The sequence below is a fragment of the Gordionus sp. m RMFG-2023 genome, chromosome 1 (genome assembly GCF_954871325.1).
Source record: "Gordionus sp. m RMFG-2023 chromosome 1, tfGorSpeb1-WG-v2, whole genome shotgun sequence".
In the NCBI taxonomy this organism is placed as follows: Eukaryota; Metazoa; Nematomorpha; class Gordioida; order Chordodea; family Parachordodidae; genus Gordionus; species Gordionus sp. m RMFG-2023.
The window spans coordinates 69373825-69392605 of record NC_088775.1 but is presented as its reverse complement, the minus strand read 5'-3'; the positions used below and the strand labels follow the sequence as shown (position 1 = coordinate 69392605).

Here is an 18781-nt window from a genome sequence, read left to right as displayed (position 1 = left end):
TATATATTATATAGATTTACTTTTTATAAAATAATCATATTCTTTAAATAAAATTTTTTATAAAAAATTCTCTATAAAATCTTTCTCTATAAAATCATTCTCTGTAAAAACATTCTCTGTGAAATCATTCTCTGTAAAATCATTCTCTATAAAATTATTCTCTTTAAAAAAATTCTCTATAAACGACATTCTCTATAATTGTTTTCTCCGTAAAAGTTTCTCTATAATTGTTATCTCAAGGGATTCGAACCAAACCCGAACCTGGAGAAGAAAACCCGGGTTTTTGAAAAAAAATCTGAACCCGAACCTGAACCCCGTTTATAAAATTTTAAAAACCCCGAACCAAACCCGGGAATTTTATATGAACCCAAGTTCAACCGGGTTCAGTGTATTTTTTAAGATATTTGTATAATTGTAAATACAAATTATAATAATTTAATTTTCAAATTTCCAATAAAGTGAAGTGTTAATATATTTTAAATAATTTAATTCATTTACGCCATTTTTAATTTTTTTCTCAGATATTCCTATTGGAGGGTTAATAAATTTTAAACGATTAAATTCATTTACGCCTATTTTTAATTATTCTCAAAATTAATTAGAGGAAAATGAAAGTGTACAAGTCAAAGTATAAATTATTATATTGGATAATGATAATTTAAAGAATTCTCCAAATCTAACTTAAAAATTGTTAAAAAAAAGATGTAGGACAGTTTTTGTAAACTTTTGCATTTTTTAACTATATTTTGCCTATAAATAAAATAAAAAATTTATTTTTTATATCAAATTTATGTCAAGCTTTTTAATTATGATTTAAATATAAATTTTTTTTTTATCAATTCAAAAATTCTTAAACCCGAGCTGAACCCGGAACAAAACCCGGGTTCAAAAATATTTCCCTGAACCGAACCCGAACCTAACCCACCTTTTTTTTTTACCTCGAACCGAACCCGGGCAAAAATTTTGTCGGGTTCACATCCCTAGTTTTCTCTGTAATGGTTTCTCTGTAATGACGGGATACCCATTTCCTTAATACGCTATCAATATTTAATTATTAAAATAATTTAGCTATTAATGATTATTTAAATTAAAAAAGATCGCCCTCGACTCAGCCTAATTTTTAGAAAACCTTACTTTTAAAATGGAAATTTGTTAATTTTTATTATTTTATGGCATAGGGGAGACTGGGGTTAGGTAAACCCCGTGGTTTGGCAAACCACTTAATCTCATTTTAAAATTAAATACACCAGAAGGTTGGAATTTTATCTTAATATAGTTTTTATTAGTTTACATCTATAGACAAAAAATCTTTTGAAATATTTAATTATTAAAAATTTTATTTTAAGATCCTTATTTTTTTATGTCCAAAATATTTATTATTAACCAAAATTATGTTTAAATATTTATATATAATTAGCTTCAATTTATAAGTATTATGTTATTTTGAACAATAAAATTATTCTATACGCATCATTATTAATAAATAAAAATGCATTTCAATTTATTATGGCCTTAAAAAATCAATGGTTTAGGAAGCCCCTTGAAGTGGTTCGCCTCACCCCGCTATTGGGGCTTTTTTCACTTTTACAAAAAATAAAATTTAAAAAAAAATATTATATTCTTAAATTTTTTTACAAAGCACCTTTATATATAGTTTTAGGTATCTAATCATATATTATTTTTTATATTATCTATAAAAAACTAGGAGCTATAGCCAATTTTGTAAAAATCGGTTCGACTAACCCCAGTCCTACTTTGGATTTTTGTGAATAAATTAAAAGGAAATGTATTAGAATACAATATTTTTAACATCTAATAAATATATGATAAATGTCATTTTTCTATCTTACCTATTATTTTATCTTCTTCAACTTGAGGCAAAAGAGCATGAAAAGGCTCAATAATGGTTAAATCTAAATCCGACTCTTCTGATACACAGGTAAATAAACTTTTGCTGCCAATAGTATCTAAAATTTGGACAAATAATTAATGGAAATGTTGTTATTTTATATCTTACCCAGACGTTATACTCTTTGATTGGACGAGTTGCACTAACATGTTCAATATATGCTAAATCTAAACAATTTTATTTAAGAAATATAAACTTTGGTAAATTTACCGCTGCTATTTTGAATCTTCTTCTTTAATATATGTATTTAGATTTTTATATTGTCTAATATCTAACATTTCATGTAGAATAAATTTAATGAAATTATAATTATAGCTTACCTAATTCTGTAGGTTCGGCAAAGAGCAGAGAATTGCCAGGAATGTGATCAATAATAGTTAAATCTAATTAATTTTATTAACAAATATTTGAGTAATTTTTTCCATTGCTATCGATCGAGTCCTCCACATCAATCTTATGAGCATATTTCTCTTTTATAGCATCTAAAATTTAGACAAATAATTAGTGGAAACATAATGTTTATATCACCAATTTCAATTATCGAAGAAGTACTATCGGATTCGGAAGATGTATGGTCTGGCAACTGATAAGGTGTATCAATCATCCACATATCTTATATTTTTAAAAATTATTCAATTTATGCATTAAAATTTATCTTTAATACCATTATTTGATGTCGAGGGTTCGTTAGAATCGAAAAAAACTAAATTTTAAAAAGAAATTAAAAATAACTAACATTATTTTTTACTATTGGCCGCCCTTGTGTTAGAGAATCCTTCATCTTTAAAATATGAAAGAGATAAAAAATAAGTAATCAATATAAAAAACAATACCATTATCAGAACATGATGTTAAATCCATTTCATTTGAAGTAGAGATTATTTCTTGGTTATCGTTACAAGCGTAAAATACCTCGTAAGGTGTGCTTTTAATGATTCTACTATAATTGTTATTTATTTTAGAAACAATTTTGTGAAGCTGGTGGGCCCAGTCAGTTTTTTTAGTTTCCAGCATATACGCAGATATGCGCGTTTCCAAGGTAGAATTTTCTCTTTCGATGAGCCTGTTTGTCTCAGGGTGCCTAGGCCTGGAATGAATAATCATTATGGATGGAAACTCCGTATTTATCATCTCTGCAAATAAGTTATCTAAGAATAATAATTAATTAGATATTTATAAATAATAAATTACTCTTAAATTCTCTATCATTGTCACTCTGCAAAATTTTTGGAGGCCCAAATTGATAAAATAAGTTTCTTAAAATATTAACAATTCCTTCCGCTTTTTTTGACGGCAGAGCACTAGCGCGTGTAAACTTGCTCAAATGATCTTTAAGGTGGAATATATATTTATAGATACCATCTGGTGTAGATGACATATCAATTAAATCTATTTCCACCCGCCCCCAGACGGAATGGCTTACTAAAGGTTTTCCAACTGGCGCCTTTGGAAGATTTTTTTTATAGAGCAGATTGGACAATTTTGGATATATTTTATAAAGAATTTTTGAGGAATTGAAGCAAATACGGATTCTATATTTTTAATTGTTGTGTTGACACCGGGATGATTATTGTCATTATGGTGGACCTTTAATATTTGAATATTGGATATGATAATAATGGGTTTTTTTATTTTTTTACAAAATAAAGACTCATTTTCTAAATAAAAATAAGAAAAAACTTTAAATTTTAATTTTGCCGGTATATTTAGAATAGATTTATATTTTGGAGTTTTTAATATCGTTTTAAAAATATTATAATCATTATCAGTTTTAGGTAAAAAAAATTTTAGGCATTAAAAAAAATTTTAAACTAAAATTATATATAATTATTTTATTTTTAGAAAAATGAAAATAAATTTGAAAATGTAAAAAATAAAAGAATAAAATATCTGAAATATATAAAATAAAAGTTATTTAATTATAAATCAATCAAATTTTTAAAAATTTTGGAAATTTTTCTTTAGTATTAACTTGTTAAGGCCAAAATTTATATTTATACAATTTCATGAAAATAATAAATAAAAAAAAAAGACATAAAATATATAATTTTGATTTGGAGTCACTTTATCACGCGACACTTTATCACGCGACACTTTATCACGACGACACTTTATCACGACGACACTTTATCACGACGACACTTTATCACGACGACACTTTATCACGACGACACTTTATCACGACGACACTTTATCATGACGATACTTTATCACGACGACACTTTATCACGACGACACTTTATCACGACGACACTTTATCACGACGACACTTTATCACTCAGTCATTTGATAATGCGACACTTTATCACACGACATTTTATCATGATATACTTAAAACTTAATTTAATATAATTGAAAAGTTAAATTTTAATAATATCTCATTTTTTGACTTTCATCATGATATACTTAAAACTTAATTTTATATATTTGAAAAAATTAAATTTTGATAATATCTCATTTTTTGACTTTTCCGTCTAAATTCCAATATTTAAAAAATTTTAATTAATTTTTTATGTTAACGCGACACTTTATCATGCATGATATACTTAAAACTTAATTTAATATATTTGAAAAAATAAAATTTTGATAATATCTCATTTTTTGACTTTTCCTTCTAAATTTCAATATTTAAAAAATTTAAATTAATTTTATTTTGTTAACGCCACACTTTATCATGATATACTTAAAACTTAATTTAATATATTTGAAAAAATTAAATTTTGATAATATCTCATTTTTTGACTTTTCCGTCTAAATTCCAATATTTAAAAAATTTAAATTAATTTTTTATGTTAATGCGACACTTTATTATGATATACTTAAAACTTAATTTAATATATTTGAAAAATAAAATTTTGATAATATCTCATTTTTTGACTTTTCCGTCTAAATTTCAATATTTAAAAAATTTAAATTAATTTTTTTTATTGAGAAAAACTCATATTTTAATTTACATAAATATAATTTTTTTTAACTTAATTATCATCTTATATAGGGAAACAGGAGACAAACAATAATTTTCTATTTATACTTTTTATTAATAAGTAACTATAAATCAATATATCACGAGTAAAAAATATAAATTATTTATAATATATTTAATTGCACGAAATATGGGCAATAGCTTTTAAAAATATTAAAGAATCCGACAATCCGTAATTTGAAACACAAATCTGAATTCGTCTTTTTATATCTTCATATTTCTTTGATAAGTACGGTGTTGTGTTCGGGCGACACCTTCTAACGTGGAATTGTGTTTATTCCATAGTCTTACATTATATAAAGGCGCTGCAAAGTTATTTCGTTGCCCTATAAAAATATAAATTTATAATAAAAAAAATATATTTTTACTGGGATTTCTACGTCCTCGGATATAGGTCTTCTCAAAGTAGGAAATTAGCTCAGATGAGCCATTCAATTCACCAAATATTTCTGCCAAAGTATCAAATGAGTTTCCAACATCATCCTCTGGGACATATGCAAGAGCCGATAAACACCTACTATATAATCGAAAGTCGTCATTCGACTCATACATCTCTTTTAATCCCAAATCGTTTATTTTTCTATTAACGCTCTGTTTTAGATGAAAATAACATCCAAGGATATCTGCGAGTGGATACCCAGCTCTAAACGCATTTATCGGTGCCTGTTCGAAATCCACCAATATTTTCCTCGGATGCGCCCCTGGTAGTAATTGTTTCAGCTCCTATAATAAAATTTAAATTACATCTCTTAAAATATATAATATGATTACTTTTATCATCCTTGCATATGTATGCGCCGTTTTATTTGGTAATAAGCAATATATACCAACAGGATTCGCGCGGTGCAATTTGAAAGTGGATGGTATAAAGTTGGAAGAATATTTCAGGTACAATTTTAAAGGTACCATCACATATCCATATATCCGATCTTGATAATCCTTCGAGTAGTTCGACCGGGCTCAACATTATAAATCTTAAATTACCATCTGGCCCAGAATCGTATTTGAGAATATCCCTGTAACATTCCGGATATAAGAAAGTGAGATCCTTAGGGATAGGAGGCAATATAATGGTAGAGATCGATTTTTTATGCCTTTGTAAGGATCGATAAAGGGCAGACTTATTTGGCATAACCATCAAGGTATTATTATCATAATTTAACAATGTTGTTGCATGGACCAAAGAAGGACTAGAATATTCACTTAATTTGGATTTCATTTCTGATATTGCTTTTCGGGCATAAGAATTTGAAATGTTACCCTCATGAGTATGATCAAGGGGACCTTTTAAGATATCATTCAATTTTGTTGTAATAAAAGAATGGCATTTTAGAGATTTATATTTGGCGCATCTCCAGCATATTGTTTCATTTTTATTTGTCCTAAATTTAGTATATTCGTAATTTTGATATAAAAGGGTAGGTTTATTTTTCGATGTAAATCCTAATTCAAACATTATAATTAATAAAAAAAATATTCTTTAATATATAATAATATAGAAAATTGAGGTATATATAGAAAAAAAAATATTATTATATTTATGTGTAAATACAAAACCTTAATTTGTAAAAATTATAAATCTTTGTGAAAAAACGACTAGCTTAAAAAATATCAATAGATAAAAGCATTAATTTAAGTGTGGTGTTTTATTGATTTATAGTTACTTATTAATAAAAAGTATAAATAGAAAATTATTGCTTATGTCTCCTGTTTCCCTATATAAGATGATAATTAAGTTTAAAAAAATTATATTTATGTAAATTAAAATATGAGCTTTTCTCAATAAAAAAAATACAAAAAAAAATAATTTAAATTTTTTAAATATTGAAATTTAGACGGAAAAGTCAAAAAATGAGATATTATCAAAATTTTATTTTTTCAAATATATTAAATTAAGTTTTTAGTATATCATGATAAAGTGTCGCGTTAACATAAAAAATTAATTTAAATTTTTTAAATATTGGAATTTAGACGGAAAAGTCAAAAAATAAGATATTATCAAAATTTAACTTTTCAAATATATAAAATTAAGTTTTAAGTATATCATGATGAAAGTCAAAAAATGAGATATTATCAAAATTTAACTTTACAAATATATAAAATTAAGTTTTAAGTATATCATGATGAAAGTCAAAAAATGAGATATTATCAAAATTTAACTTTTCAATTATAATAAATTAAGTTTTAAGTATATCATGATAAAATGTCGCGTGATAAAGTGTCGCGTTATCAAATGACTGAGTGATAAAGTGTCATCGTGATAAAGTGTCGTCATGATAAAGTTTCGTGTGATAAAATGTCGCTAGGCGATAATTTTTAGCTAACTATGAATATGTATTTTTTTTTATAAAAAAAGGGGGGGGGGATTTTAAAATTCTTTCCTTTTCTATTATATCTTTTCAATTTTATAATTAATCTTTTAAAAATGTTTAAGAGTGAGAAAGTACAGATTTAAACGACCATTTTTTAGTCAAACTTTAGAGTTAACATTTTAAAGCGAAAATAATCAACGTAGAGTTGTTAACATTTTTCTTTCATTTTCCTTCAATTTTAACTATAATCTATGTCTTCTGGTGGTTTGAATCATGAGAGGGTGGGGGTAAACATTTTTCCAAAAAAATATCTAGACAAAGGTATTAAATCCTCTCCATCTTTCCCGATGTCGAAATCTTCAATCGATTTCTGTTTTCCTAAGAATATCCCAAATCGACATATTTCTTTCTAAAGAAAAAGTATAACTAGTAATTATTAGTCTTAATGGGCATGGTGGGCAAAGTTTATTCCACTAACTTTAGGTGGGAATTGATTGTTTCTTATAGAAATTACTGCTTTCCACATAAATAACTATTAAACATGCCGTTTATACTTTTGAAAATTTTATCACTTAAAATACTTTGGAATACTCCTCCGGTCAATTGACCGAATTGCCAACCCTGATAAAAAGTATTCAAAAATCATCTTCAAAACCTAGTTTATGGTGTACATCCTATCTGTTTTTAATTAATTTTAGACGATTTAAAAAGTTTGGAAATTTGTTTTTGTAAGGGCTATGTGTGGAATAACTGTAAGCAGAAGCTAATCTGATCATATAAAACTTAGATTGTATATCCATAAAAAATAAGTGTTATAAAAATAGACTTAGCAAATTTTTCAAAATATAGAATTTTAAAAAATATCAGGGTTTATCAAGTGATTGATTTTATATAAACTTACAAAAACAAAAATGTCAATCTTGCTTTAATTTGAATCCCTTATTTAGCCTTTTAATTATATCCTTTTTGAAAATTATATTATTTAGTTTATGAATAGAGTACTAAGTTTATTTTTAATTAGATTTGCTTAGCCCATTAGGGAGATCCGGAATATTTAAAAAAATATAATTTAATAATTTTTAAAAACGATGAAAAAAAATGAATAGAGTTTAAGTTTATTTATATTATATAAAAAAAATAGCTAGATTTTAAAAAAAATTGGTGTTGTTTTTTTTCGTTTTTTCAATTTTTTTTTGTTGTTTTTTTGAATATTTTTTTTCAAAAATTTTAGGAAAGTAATAAGAAAGAAAGAAAAATTAAAATATGGGTTATTGCTTAAGTCGGGTATATTCAATGACATTAATACTATAGACTGCCGATCGTAATGCTAAAATCAAATTTAGAGTGGCAAAAATTGAATTGAGTAGCAGCCATTTTGTGTTTGGAGCTTATACGTAAAAAACATATGATAATTTCATAAATTTTAGGTTTATTTTTATTATATATTATATTTATAATCTTATTTTTTTTACTAGATGAATAAAAAACATTTTTAGAGCATTTATGGTTATACTGTTTGGATTATTGCCTAATGTAATCAAAAATTAGATTTTAGGCAAAAATTTAACAGATCTGTACTTTTTCAAGGGCATAAATCAAGTATTATAAAAATATGTTATTTAACTTAAATATTTATAGGTCAAGGAAAAATTATGGTGATTATTTGTAAGAAAAAAACTACACTTTATACCATATACTTTTAGTTATAATAATACATTTATTTTATTAGAAGTAAATATAACATATATATATTATTTGTATTTATTATTGTAAAAATTTATAAGATTATTTTATTTTTCACAATATACATATTCATTATTGATTTTTGTACTTTAGTGAATTAAATTTAAATAAATATATAAAAAGCCTTATAAATTATAACCTCTTTTTATTTGCTAAAAAAAATAATACAAAAGAAATTATATCAAATTTGTTTTTTATATAATTCAAAATATTTATTAATAAAATCATATATATTCTGTTTTTGGAGTAATTTCTAAAATTCCAAATCACATGTTAAATATTTTCATAGCAAATCTGGCATAATAATTTTTACAAGAAAAAATACGTTATTAATATAAGCTGCATCTTTAGATTTAATTCTGAATATTTAATTTGAGATATCATACTTATGAAAGGAAATTTAGCTTCCTGAACAATATTTTTGGTTACAGCCATATGCACTACAATATCTTATCATTTTCTTAAAATATAAAAAATATATTAAATTTTATAATAAATTTTAAATCATAATATATCTTTCCTCACTTTGATTTTTGTTATTGAATTTATAAATATAAAATATTAAATTAATTCTTATAAAAAATATTCATTCTAACTTGATAAGATATATATTTGAAAAATCTTAAAGATATTCATGAGGTATTAAAGAAAACAATAAGATCCTTACTTCTCTAGAAATGACAAAATTTTAAACTATATTCTTATTACTATGCAGATTTTATTTTATATTGATTAGTCTATATAAAATATTAAAGATATTCATTAAGTAATAAACTGCTAATGTTTATAAAATATTTTTTATTCATCTAGTAAAAAAATAAGATTTTATATATAATATATAATAAAAATAAACCTGAAATTTATGAAATTATCATGTTTCTTACATAAAAGATCCAAACACAATATGGCCGCTACTCAATTCAATTTTTGCCACTTCAAATACATTAATCGGCAGTCTATATTATTAATGTCATTGGGTATATTATTTTTTTTGTTATTTTTTTATGTTATTTTTTTTATGTTTTTTTTTAATGTTTTTTTTTATGTTATTTTAAATTAATATAGTATTATTTGGTGATAATTTTTTAAAATAAAGAAGCATATTTTTATTATATCGAAATATAGTATTAAATGAGTCAATTTTATTCATTAAATTGAAATATAGTCTTAAAATCTAAGCAATTTTAGGAAAATTAGCATAAAATCTTAAATTTTGTATTTATTAGGTGTAAAATAGACCCCATCTTTAAAGTTTAAGTGATTTTTTTAACCTTTGTTGGGAAGGGTTAATTCGAAATAAATTGAAATATATTATTGAAATTTATACAAAATAAAAATATCGAAATATAGTAATAAACGAGTCAATTTTATTCATTAAATTGAAATATTGTATTAAAATGTATACAGATGATTATTAAATTCATAAGAAATTCTCCAAATATTAAAATAAAAAATTTTAGGAAAGTAATGAAAGAAAGATCACTTAAAGTAATAAGAAAGAAAGAAAAGAAAGATTTTATCAAATTCTTAAGAAATTCTCCAAATATTAAAATTTTTATATAAAGCTAAAATATTTAATAAAAAATATAATAAAAATATTCCAAAAAAAACGTGGGGATTCAAGATCTCGAATCCCCAATTTGGGATTCCGAATCCCAGGAGATTCCATATCCCAATACGACATATGTATAACTAATTAATTATGTAAATCAAATTGAAATTGTTGTAATATGTAAATAAATTTTGGATTCGTTAAATTTGTACTTTATATTTAATTTGCATAAAGAGTTCTTTTGGATTTATTATTATAACCCGTGATAAAAATATTATATTTAAATAGTGAGAACTGAAAATAATTTAAGTTATGAATATTAGTTATAAAGAAGATGGAAAAGAGTATAAAAACTCCAATTTTTACCATTCGCGAGCATCTTTTATAATTATTAACTTTTTTGTATTTTATTTTTATTAATCTTTTTTATTATTTTTACTTTTCTAATTTTGTTAATTTGATAATGTTATAATTTTGAATAAAGAATTAAATTGATTTCATGATTTCGTGATTCCTAATTATTATTAATTTCTTTTTTTATATATATATTTGTTTTCTATTTTTATTTTTAGGTCCCAAAAGACTCACTTTCAACAGAAATAAATTTGTATTTTAATATTCTTTATATAAGGCATGTATTGTATAATATAATAAAAATGATTTTGATATAATTAAAAATATTGAAATAAATTTAATGCTAAATAAACTTTTGTAGCTTAATAAAAAAAATTAGATAGGACCGCACCGACCGGACTGGATCGGACCAATGGTCCCACGATCCGGTCTCATTTGAACGGTCCATCGGTTCGGTCTTATTCTAGAAAAAGGGACCGGACGGGACCGGATTGTTGCAAACACTATGCAAAACCTTTTAAGTATCTAAAATAAAAGGTATTTTTTTAATCCAACATAATTATAAAGCCAGTGCACATGCTCAACACTGAAAGTTTTATTTTTTATTGCATTTACACACATATATAATATAATTACCAGAGACCTGCAGAGGTACCATTTGCACGGCCCGGCCCGGATTTAAAAATTTCAGGCCCGGCTCGGAATTTTTAAAATTATATTCGACCTGGTATATACAAAAATTCACCTATGAGGTATTTTACCATATTTTTCAGCGAGTATTATCGCTTATTATTTAAAAAATACATGTAAAAAGCTAATATTTTGAGAATATTATATTGAATTTATAAAAATTATTAAACTGTTATTTATAAAAATGGATATTTTGAGCATATACTATATTTTATATTGCATTTAAAAAAAATAAAACTAATATTTAATTTATAAAAATGGAAAATATTTTGAGAATATAATATATTGTATTTAATTTATAAAATAAAAATAAATCTCTATTTAAAAAAATGCATGTATAATAAATAGTATTTTGAAAATATAATCTAATTGGACAATATTAATATAATTTATTTTATAATATAAATTTTTAACAAAAGAAGCTAATTGTATTATATAATATTGTAAAAAAAAATAATGAAAAATGTTGGATTAAAAACTTTCATGACTCAAGGTAAATATAATAAATGCAATAAATATTTGACAGTTTGCAAAGTAAAAAATCAGCATGATTGACGAAACCCTATACTCAAGAAAGATATTAAAAATTCACAAATTATCATGAAGAAAGAGATGCATATCTACCTTTTCAGGTTGAAGATTACTTCTTCTTTCTTCAAGATTTCTCCCAGTAGTGGAAAAATTCCGCTCACAGCTTGCACTTGAAGCAGAAATTGCCAATTTTGCTAAAATTGGAAATTCGCTTTGATGAGCCGCCCACCACTCTAACAAATTATCCAATGTTTCATCTATTTTTTTATTTATTTAATTATAATATTCATCATCGAGTATTGACATATTACCAGAATTACCATCGCCCCATTTGTCATAAAACGATTCAGTTTGTTTAACAACAGTCGTAATTTGACAGGTCTTTGGTATTTCATTGAGCCTCTTGTAATTTAATATAATCTTTTATATAGTTTTCCGTCATCTTGCGATCTGTCCCTGACAACATACGTAATTGCTTGAATTTGGGACAGAGAAAAAGAGAAATAAAATGATAATTGTGTAAAACAAATTTTTCAATTAAAAAATGCTTTATATTAAGTAAAATCAATTTTATTTCTCCTTTTTCGCTTTGAAAGGTATTACAAACTTCAAGAAGTGATATTCCTTTATTTGATTGTTTTGGTAAAGTATATTCTAAAAATTTAGATATGAATTATAAAAAAATATATTAATAATACTTAAATATTGGGGCTTATTTAAGATATTTTATTTGATTGTTTTGGTAAAATATGTTGTAAAAATTTAGATATGAATTATAAAAAAATATATTAATACTTTGAATAAATTTGCAGGAAATTAATAATTAGATCGATCTGTGGGTGTTAGGTAGTGTTAACCATCACCCAATATTATATTAATCATAACTATAATATAATATAATTTTATAACAATTAACTCGTACATAATGTAAAAATTTTTATAAAAAATATTAAGGTCCGGCCCGGCCCGGCCCTGGTTTAACAATCTTAGGCCCGGCCCGGATATATTTAAAAAAAAATTTTTTAGGCCCGGCCCGGATATGTTTAAAAAAAAATTTTTTAGGCCCGGCCCGGGTATATTTAAAAAATTTAAAATACGGCCCGGGGCCGGGTTTAGGGCCGGGCCTGCAGGTCTCTGATAATTACTATAATATACCTGAATAAATCGGAATGTTTTATATCTATATAAGCAAGGAAAACTAGGATTTATATATACTAATCACCTTTAGGATGGGATTATTTTATCCTTCTATTAGGTCGGGTGGACTTGGTTAAAAAAATTTAAATGTGGAAAGAAAGATAAACTAAACCCTCTTAAATGCTTTTCAAGGAAAACAGAAATTTTAAACTTGATGTTGACATGCTTGTAAAACGTTTTAAAATTATAACATTTTAAAACCCTGCATTTTGCAGGTTCCACGTCTTTATAGAGAAACCATTATAGAGAATGTATTTTATAGAGAAACATTTATAGAAAAAAACAATTATAGAGAATGCATTTATAGAGAATTGTTTTATAGAGAATGTAGTTTATAGAGAATGTTTTATAGAGAATGTTTTATATAAAGAATAATTTTTATAGAGAATTAATTTATAGAGAATGATTTTATAGAGAATGCCGTTTATAGAGAATGGTTTTATAGAGAATATCGATTATATAGAATGATTTCAAAGAGAATTATTTTATAGAGAAGGTCCTTAATAGAGAATGACTTCAAAGAGAATGATTTTATAGAGAATGTTGTTTATAGAGAATGATTTTAAAGAGAATTACTTTTATAGAGAATTATTTTTTAGAGAATTACATTGTAGAGAATTATTTTGTAGAGAATTACATTGTAGAGAATTATTTTATAGAAAATTATTTTCTAGATCTTGATTTTATAGAGAATATTATATATGGGACAATTATAGAGTTCAAAATATTTATGCGGGATTTGAAAAATATATCAAAATTAACATTTTAATAAAACAATTCAGTTTATTTGTTGTATTTTTTCGATTATTTGTTTCAACAATGATTTTTTTAAAAATTTTTTAGTTCATATCAAGGTTTAGCTTGATTATTAACTCAGCTAAACAAAACCTGAAACGATTTGTTAAATATGTATTAACTGTTATTAAAGAGAATCTAAACTGAACCAACCATTTTTAAAATTTTTAATTGCATTTATATGCCAGCTACCTAAATTAGCCTATAGAAGGGTTCTTAACTTTACCCATATGGATATAATATGACGGACGAGAATCTTGATTCTAATTTTAATTAAGAAACGGTTTTAACCAGTTGTTTGGGCTCTGGGTTTTAAGAACACGTTTCTAAATATAATTTTCTTTCTATTTTATTATACAAATTTTATTCATAAATCTTTTTAATATAGATAACTAAGAATTCATTAACTAATAATACACATTTAGATGTATGCGATGGCTTTAATATATTGAGTGTCGAAAAGTGCCGATCTCTATTTGGGGTTCCACAACCAATATTTTTGATTTAATAGAAGCACCATAATTTTGTCTTACCTAAAAAATCAAAACCGTCAATTGAAGGTTTCTATATAAGATATTATAGCGAATGCATTATCGCGAGTATATTATAGCGAACGCATTACCGCGAATGCATTATACCGAGTACAATACAGCGAAAATATTATAGCAAATGCATTATCGCAAATGTATTATGGCGAATTCAATGTCGCGAATTCATGTCGCGAATGCATTATCTTAAATGAATTACATCAATTGCGATATCGGGAATGGAGTTTGATGAAAACTACAATTTTATATTTATCGACCACAGACTTAGTTGAACCTGGAAATTAAGTTAAAGTCGGGCTTGGGTCTATTTTTTTTAAAAATAGGGTTAAGGCTTTTGATTTTTTTAACTCAAAAAATATAAAAAAGATTCTAAGCAATAAAATAGATTTCTCTAAAGATTAGGGTATAGGAATTAAATTTTTATATTAATTGATTGTTTAAATATGCGTTTAGTTATATTTTTCAATTAAATTTGGGACAGGACAGGCTCAGGCCTAAAATTTTAAATTATGGCTAGGCTCCTAAAAATAAAGATTTTGGATGGAGCTTTGGCCGAAATAAATAAAATTTGCAAGGCACTAAGAAAAATTTTTTTATTTAAAACATTGAGCCAAACAGATAATTAGACCTCGGATTTATATTAATCTTTGACAAAGCATGCTTTAATTAGTGAGGGGTTTAGTATGGACTTGATAAGCATTTTTTGATAATAAATTTGTATAAAGTTCTCTTATTGTTTAATCAAAAAGACAAGGGCAAAGCTTATCACAACAAGACATGAAACAATATTCGGCATCATAGGTAGATTGTCGAATTGAATTGCTATCCATCTCAGTACTTAATTCGTGTAATCTCTGATGATGAAATTGCCACTATTGTAATTCAGGAATTGGGGAAAAAATAGATTATTGATTTCCTTAATTGATTCTTGCTAAGTTCTTGCTTCCTGACGAGTCTTTTTTCTAATTATGTGATCAAAGACAAAATTGTATAAAAATGGATATAGAAATATATAGAGCTAAAATTGAATGAATTGAACATGCCTCATATATTATTAAAAATAACTTAGCTATTTTTAACACAAATTATAGTATATTCCATTTCAGTTCAGTTGCTATATTTTATTAATCTGATGAATGTCATAAATTTTATTAGAGTGGCGATAATAGTGATTGGACGTTACTATCATCGCTGAAGATGAGAAAATTTAATGGAATAAAATATTTACTTTGTGAGTTGTACTTCAAGGAGTAGATACAACCCTAAAAAATCGAAAGGTGGAAAATATCTCTTTTTTGCATCATCTATGCCTTCATATTTTTTTAAATGTGTATTCTTCAAGACTAAAAGAGGTTTAGAAAGATTTATAAAAAGTTTTAAAAGCAAGCATTGACGGATATTAATTTAATTAAACAAGCTGAAGCGAACTTATCATTTATGATTCCACTTTTAACAGTAGAAAGCAAGGTTCTATAAAAAATATATAAGAAAAGTAAGATATCTGTCGCAGGAAGCGTAGATAATGAAAATCCATATGTTATGCTGGAAAATAAAAATATTGCTTTAATCATGAAATTTTTTTTATTAAGAAACACCCCCCCCCCTTCCAAAAAAGTTTGAATAAATAATTAGCCCCAGTAATACGAAGAATTATATAAATGATAATTATACTTGCTTATAACCAGATCTATAGACCGACTACCAATAATAAAAAGACGCTTAATCATTCAAACAATGTTAAACAGAACCTTTTACCACAGGGGAAGGGGTTATAACTCAAGATTGGCATTAAATTAAAATGGGTAGTTTGTATTTGGAATTCTGTTGTTCTAATTTTTATGTGGTATAGAAAATGAGGGGAGTGGGGGAAGAAGGGGGTAGTATTATAATATATGATGAAAAATCTTTTGATAATTAGGTATTTGAAATAACTTCTAAGTGTAAAAGAGTTAGTAAAATATTGTGCAATCTGCTGCAAATATCAAGCTTCGATATTTTCTAAAAAAGACATTAAAATGCTATGGAAATCAGTGTATATCATGATACAAAGCTTCTTATTATAATCATATGATGAAATACAAGTTTGTCTGTGAACCAACCATATTTAAAAAAATTGGTATCAATAAATATAATCCCTATATGTAAATAAAAAATTTCTTATAAATATTAAAAGTCTGATCTTCGGAATGTTTAACAAGTGCAAAAAACCTATAAAAAAACGTTTTAAACTTTTTAATTCATCTTTCTCTACACTGCTAAGGAATTTAGGCTTATAATAAGAAATTTTCATTTTACTAAAATCAATTTAAAAGTGTATTATTTTAAATTTTGTTAATGTATAAATTTTAGGTAAGGGTTTGAACTATCATTTTGTATTTTGTAAATTCAGATACAATTATTTTCGGACCTATGATTATTTCGAGAAATTGATCAAACCAGCCCCTAATCTTCCCTGTCTACCCTGTGAATATTAGACAGTACTCTAGTTATCTTTTAACTAAACTTAATTTTGGTAAGGCGATAGTTTGATGGGTATTATTTTTTGTTGTTATTTGCATTTAAAATCATTAATTGAGTACGTTTTTTAAATTTAAAAATCTGATTTTGCCAGAAATGCACCTGAAGTGTAGAATACCCACCCTTAATGTTGCGCAATCGGTTAATTTTAGGCAATTCCAAAACGGTTAGCCAAGTTTTTAGGTTAAAAAATCTGCTAAGCATAATTAGGCTTAGCATAAAAATAGGCGAAAACTTATTATTCAAAAATTAGGCATCGGCTAAGGAGCTCGGTTACCGTCATATATAGTTACATAATAAATATATAAAATAATTTTAATAAAGGCTAGGCTTAGTGTTGCGTAACGCTGACGGGCGATTAGCCTAGCTCCCAGTCCCTACATTTTGTATAATTAGTTTTAGGCGATTTTTCGGTTAAGCCAAATTATGTTTAGCTGATTTTTAGACAACACTACTTATAAATTTCAGATTAATGTAAATTAAAATTTCTTCAGAGGTTCAATATAAGATCTTCTGAAATTTATAGGGTGGGTATTCTACACATATTCTAATGCATTTTCGGCAAAATCAGATTTAAAATTTAATAAAACGCGCTCAATTTATGATTTAAAATGAAAAAATACAACAAAATAAAATTATTAAATACAAAAAAATTTTGGCGCAATCGTATGAAATTCCCAGGGTAGATTCTCTTCGGAATTGGTAAAATCAGATTTATTAGGGAAATTATAAAAGCGCACTATAAATCAGAGACCTACAGGCCCGACCTTAAACCCGGGCCGTATTTTAATTTTTTTAAATACACAAGCCGGGTCAAAAAAAGCTTTTTTTAAAAAACTCGAGCTGGGCCATATATTTTAAAACCAAATATTTTAAATCACCATTATTATCTAAGCAAATTAAAAATAGATAATATATTTTTTTTAAATCGGGGCTGGGCCAAGCAGATTATAATGCACAAAGCAACTAAATATTGACAAAATTTTCTAAAACAATTGGCGTAAGGCTGGCTTTGTTGCTAATAATTTTTTTTAAATGGCTACTCTACTAGTTAAAGCAAAGCACTAATAGAAACTGATAAAGAAGGAAACATTTTCATAATTTTAGTATTACTACTTCTAATTGTTCAGCGTATTTTAAAAAAAATAACCACAGGAAACTCAAAAATATTATCATAATTATTCATAAGCAATACAAATCAGGAACGCGAATTTTTTTAAGATTATTTTTTCCCTTTTTTTATTCAAGGGTTCCGATAATTTATATGACGGCATCTGGCTTGTTTTTTTTTGAGAAAATTTATTTCTAAAATAATAAATTCATTTTCTATAAAATCATTCTCTATAAAATTCTTCAATATTTATTCTCTATAAAATCCTTCTCTACAAAATAATTCTCTCTAAAACAATTCTCTGTAAAATATTCTCTATAAAATTATTCTCTAGAAACGACATTCTATATAAAATCATTCTCTCTAAATGAGATTCTCTATAAACGACATTCTTTATAATTGTTTTCTCTTTAAAAGTATAAAATAAATTCTCTATAAAATCATTCTCTATAAATGAGAGTCTCTACAAAATCATTCTCTATAAATGAGATTCTCTATAAACGACATTCTCTATAATTGTTTTTTCTTTAAAAGTTACT

General features: G+C 25.3%; 1 protein-coding gene across 1 annotated transcript; it reads right to left on the bottom strand.

Moving 5' to 3' along the window:
• Positions 1 to 4983: 4983 nt before the first annotated feature.
• LOC135922035 (uncharacterized) lies at positions 4984 to 6064 on the bottom strand. Its single transcript, XM_065456442.1, has 3 exons — positions 5664 to 6064; positions 5261 to 5615; positions 4984 to 5218 (listed from the first exon to the last, which is right to left on the bottom strand). The coding sequence occupies exons 1-3, from the start codon at positions 5799 to 5801 to the stop codon at positions 5097 to 5099; spliced, it is 615 nt and encodes a 204-aa protein (XP_065312514.1). The 5' UTR covers positions 5802 to 6064; the 3' UTR covers positions 4984 to 5096.
• Positions 6065 to 18781: the final 12717 nt, after the last annotated feature.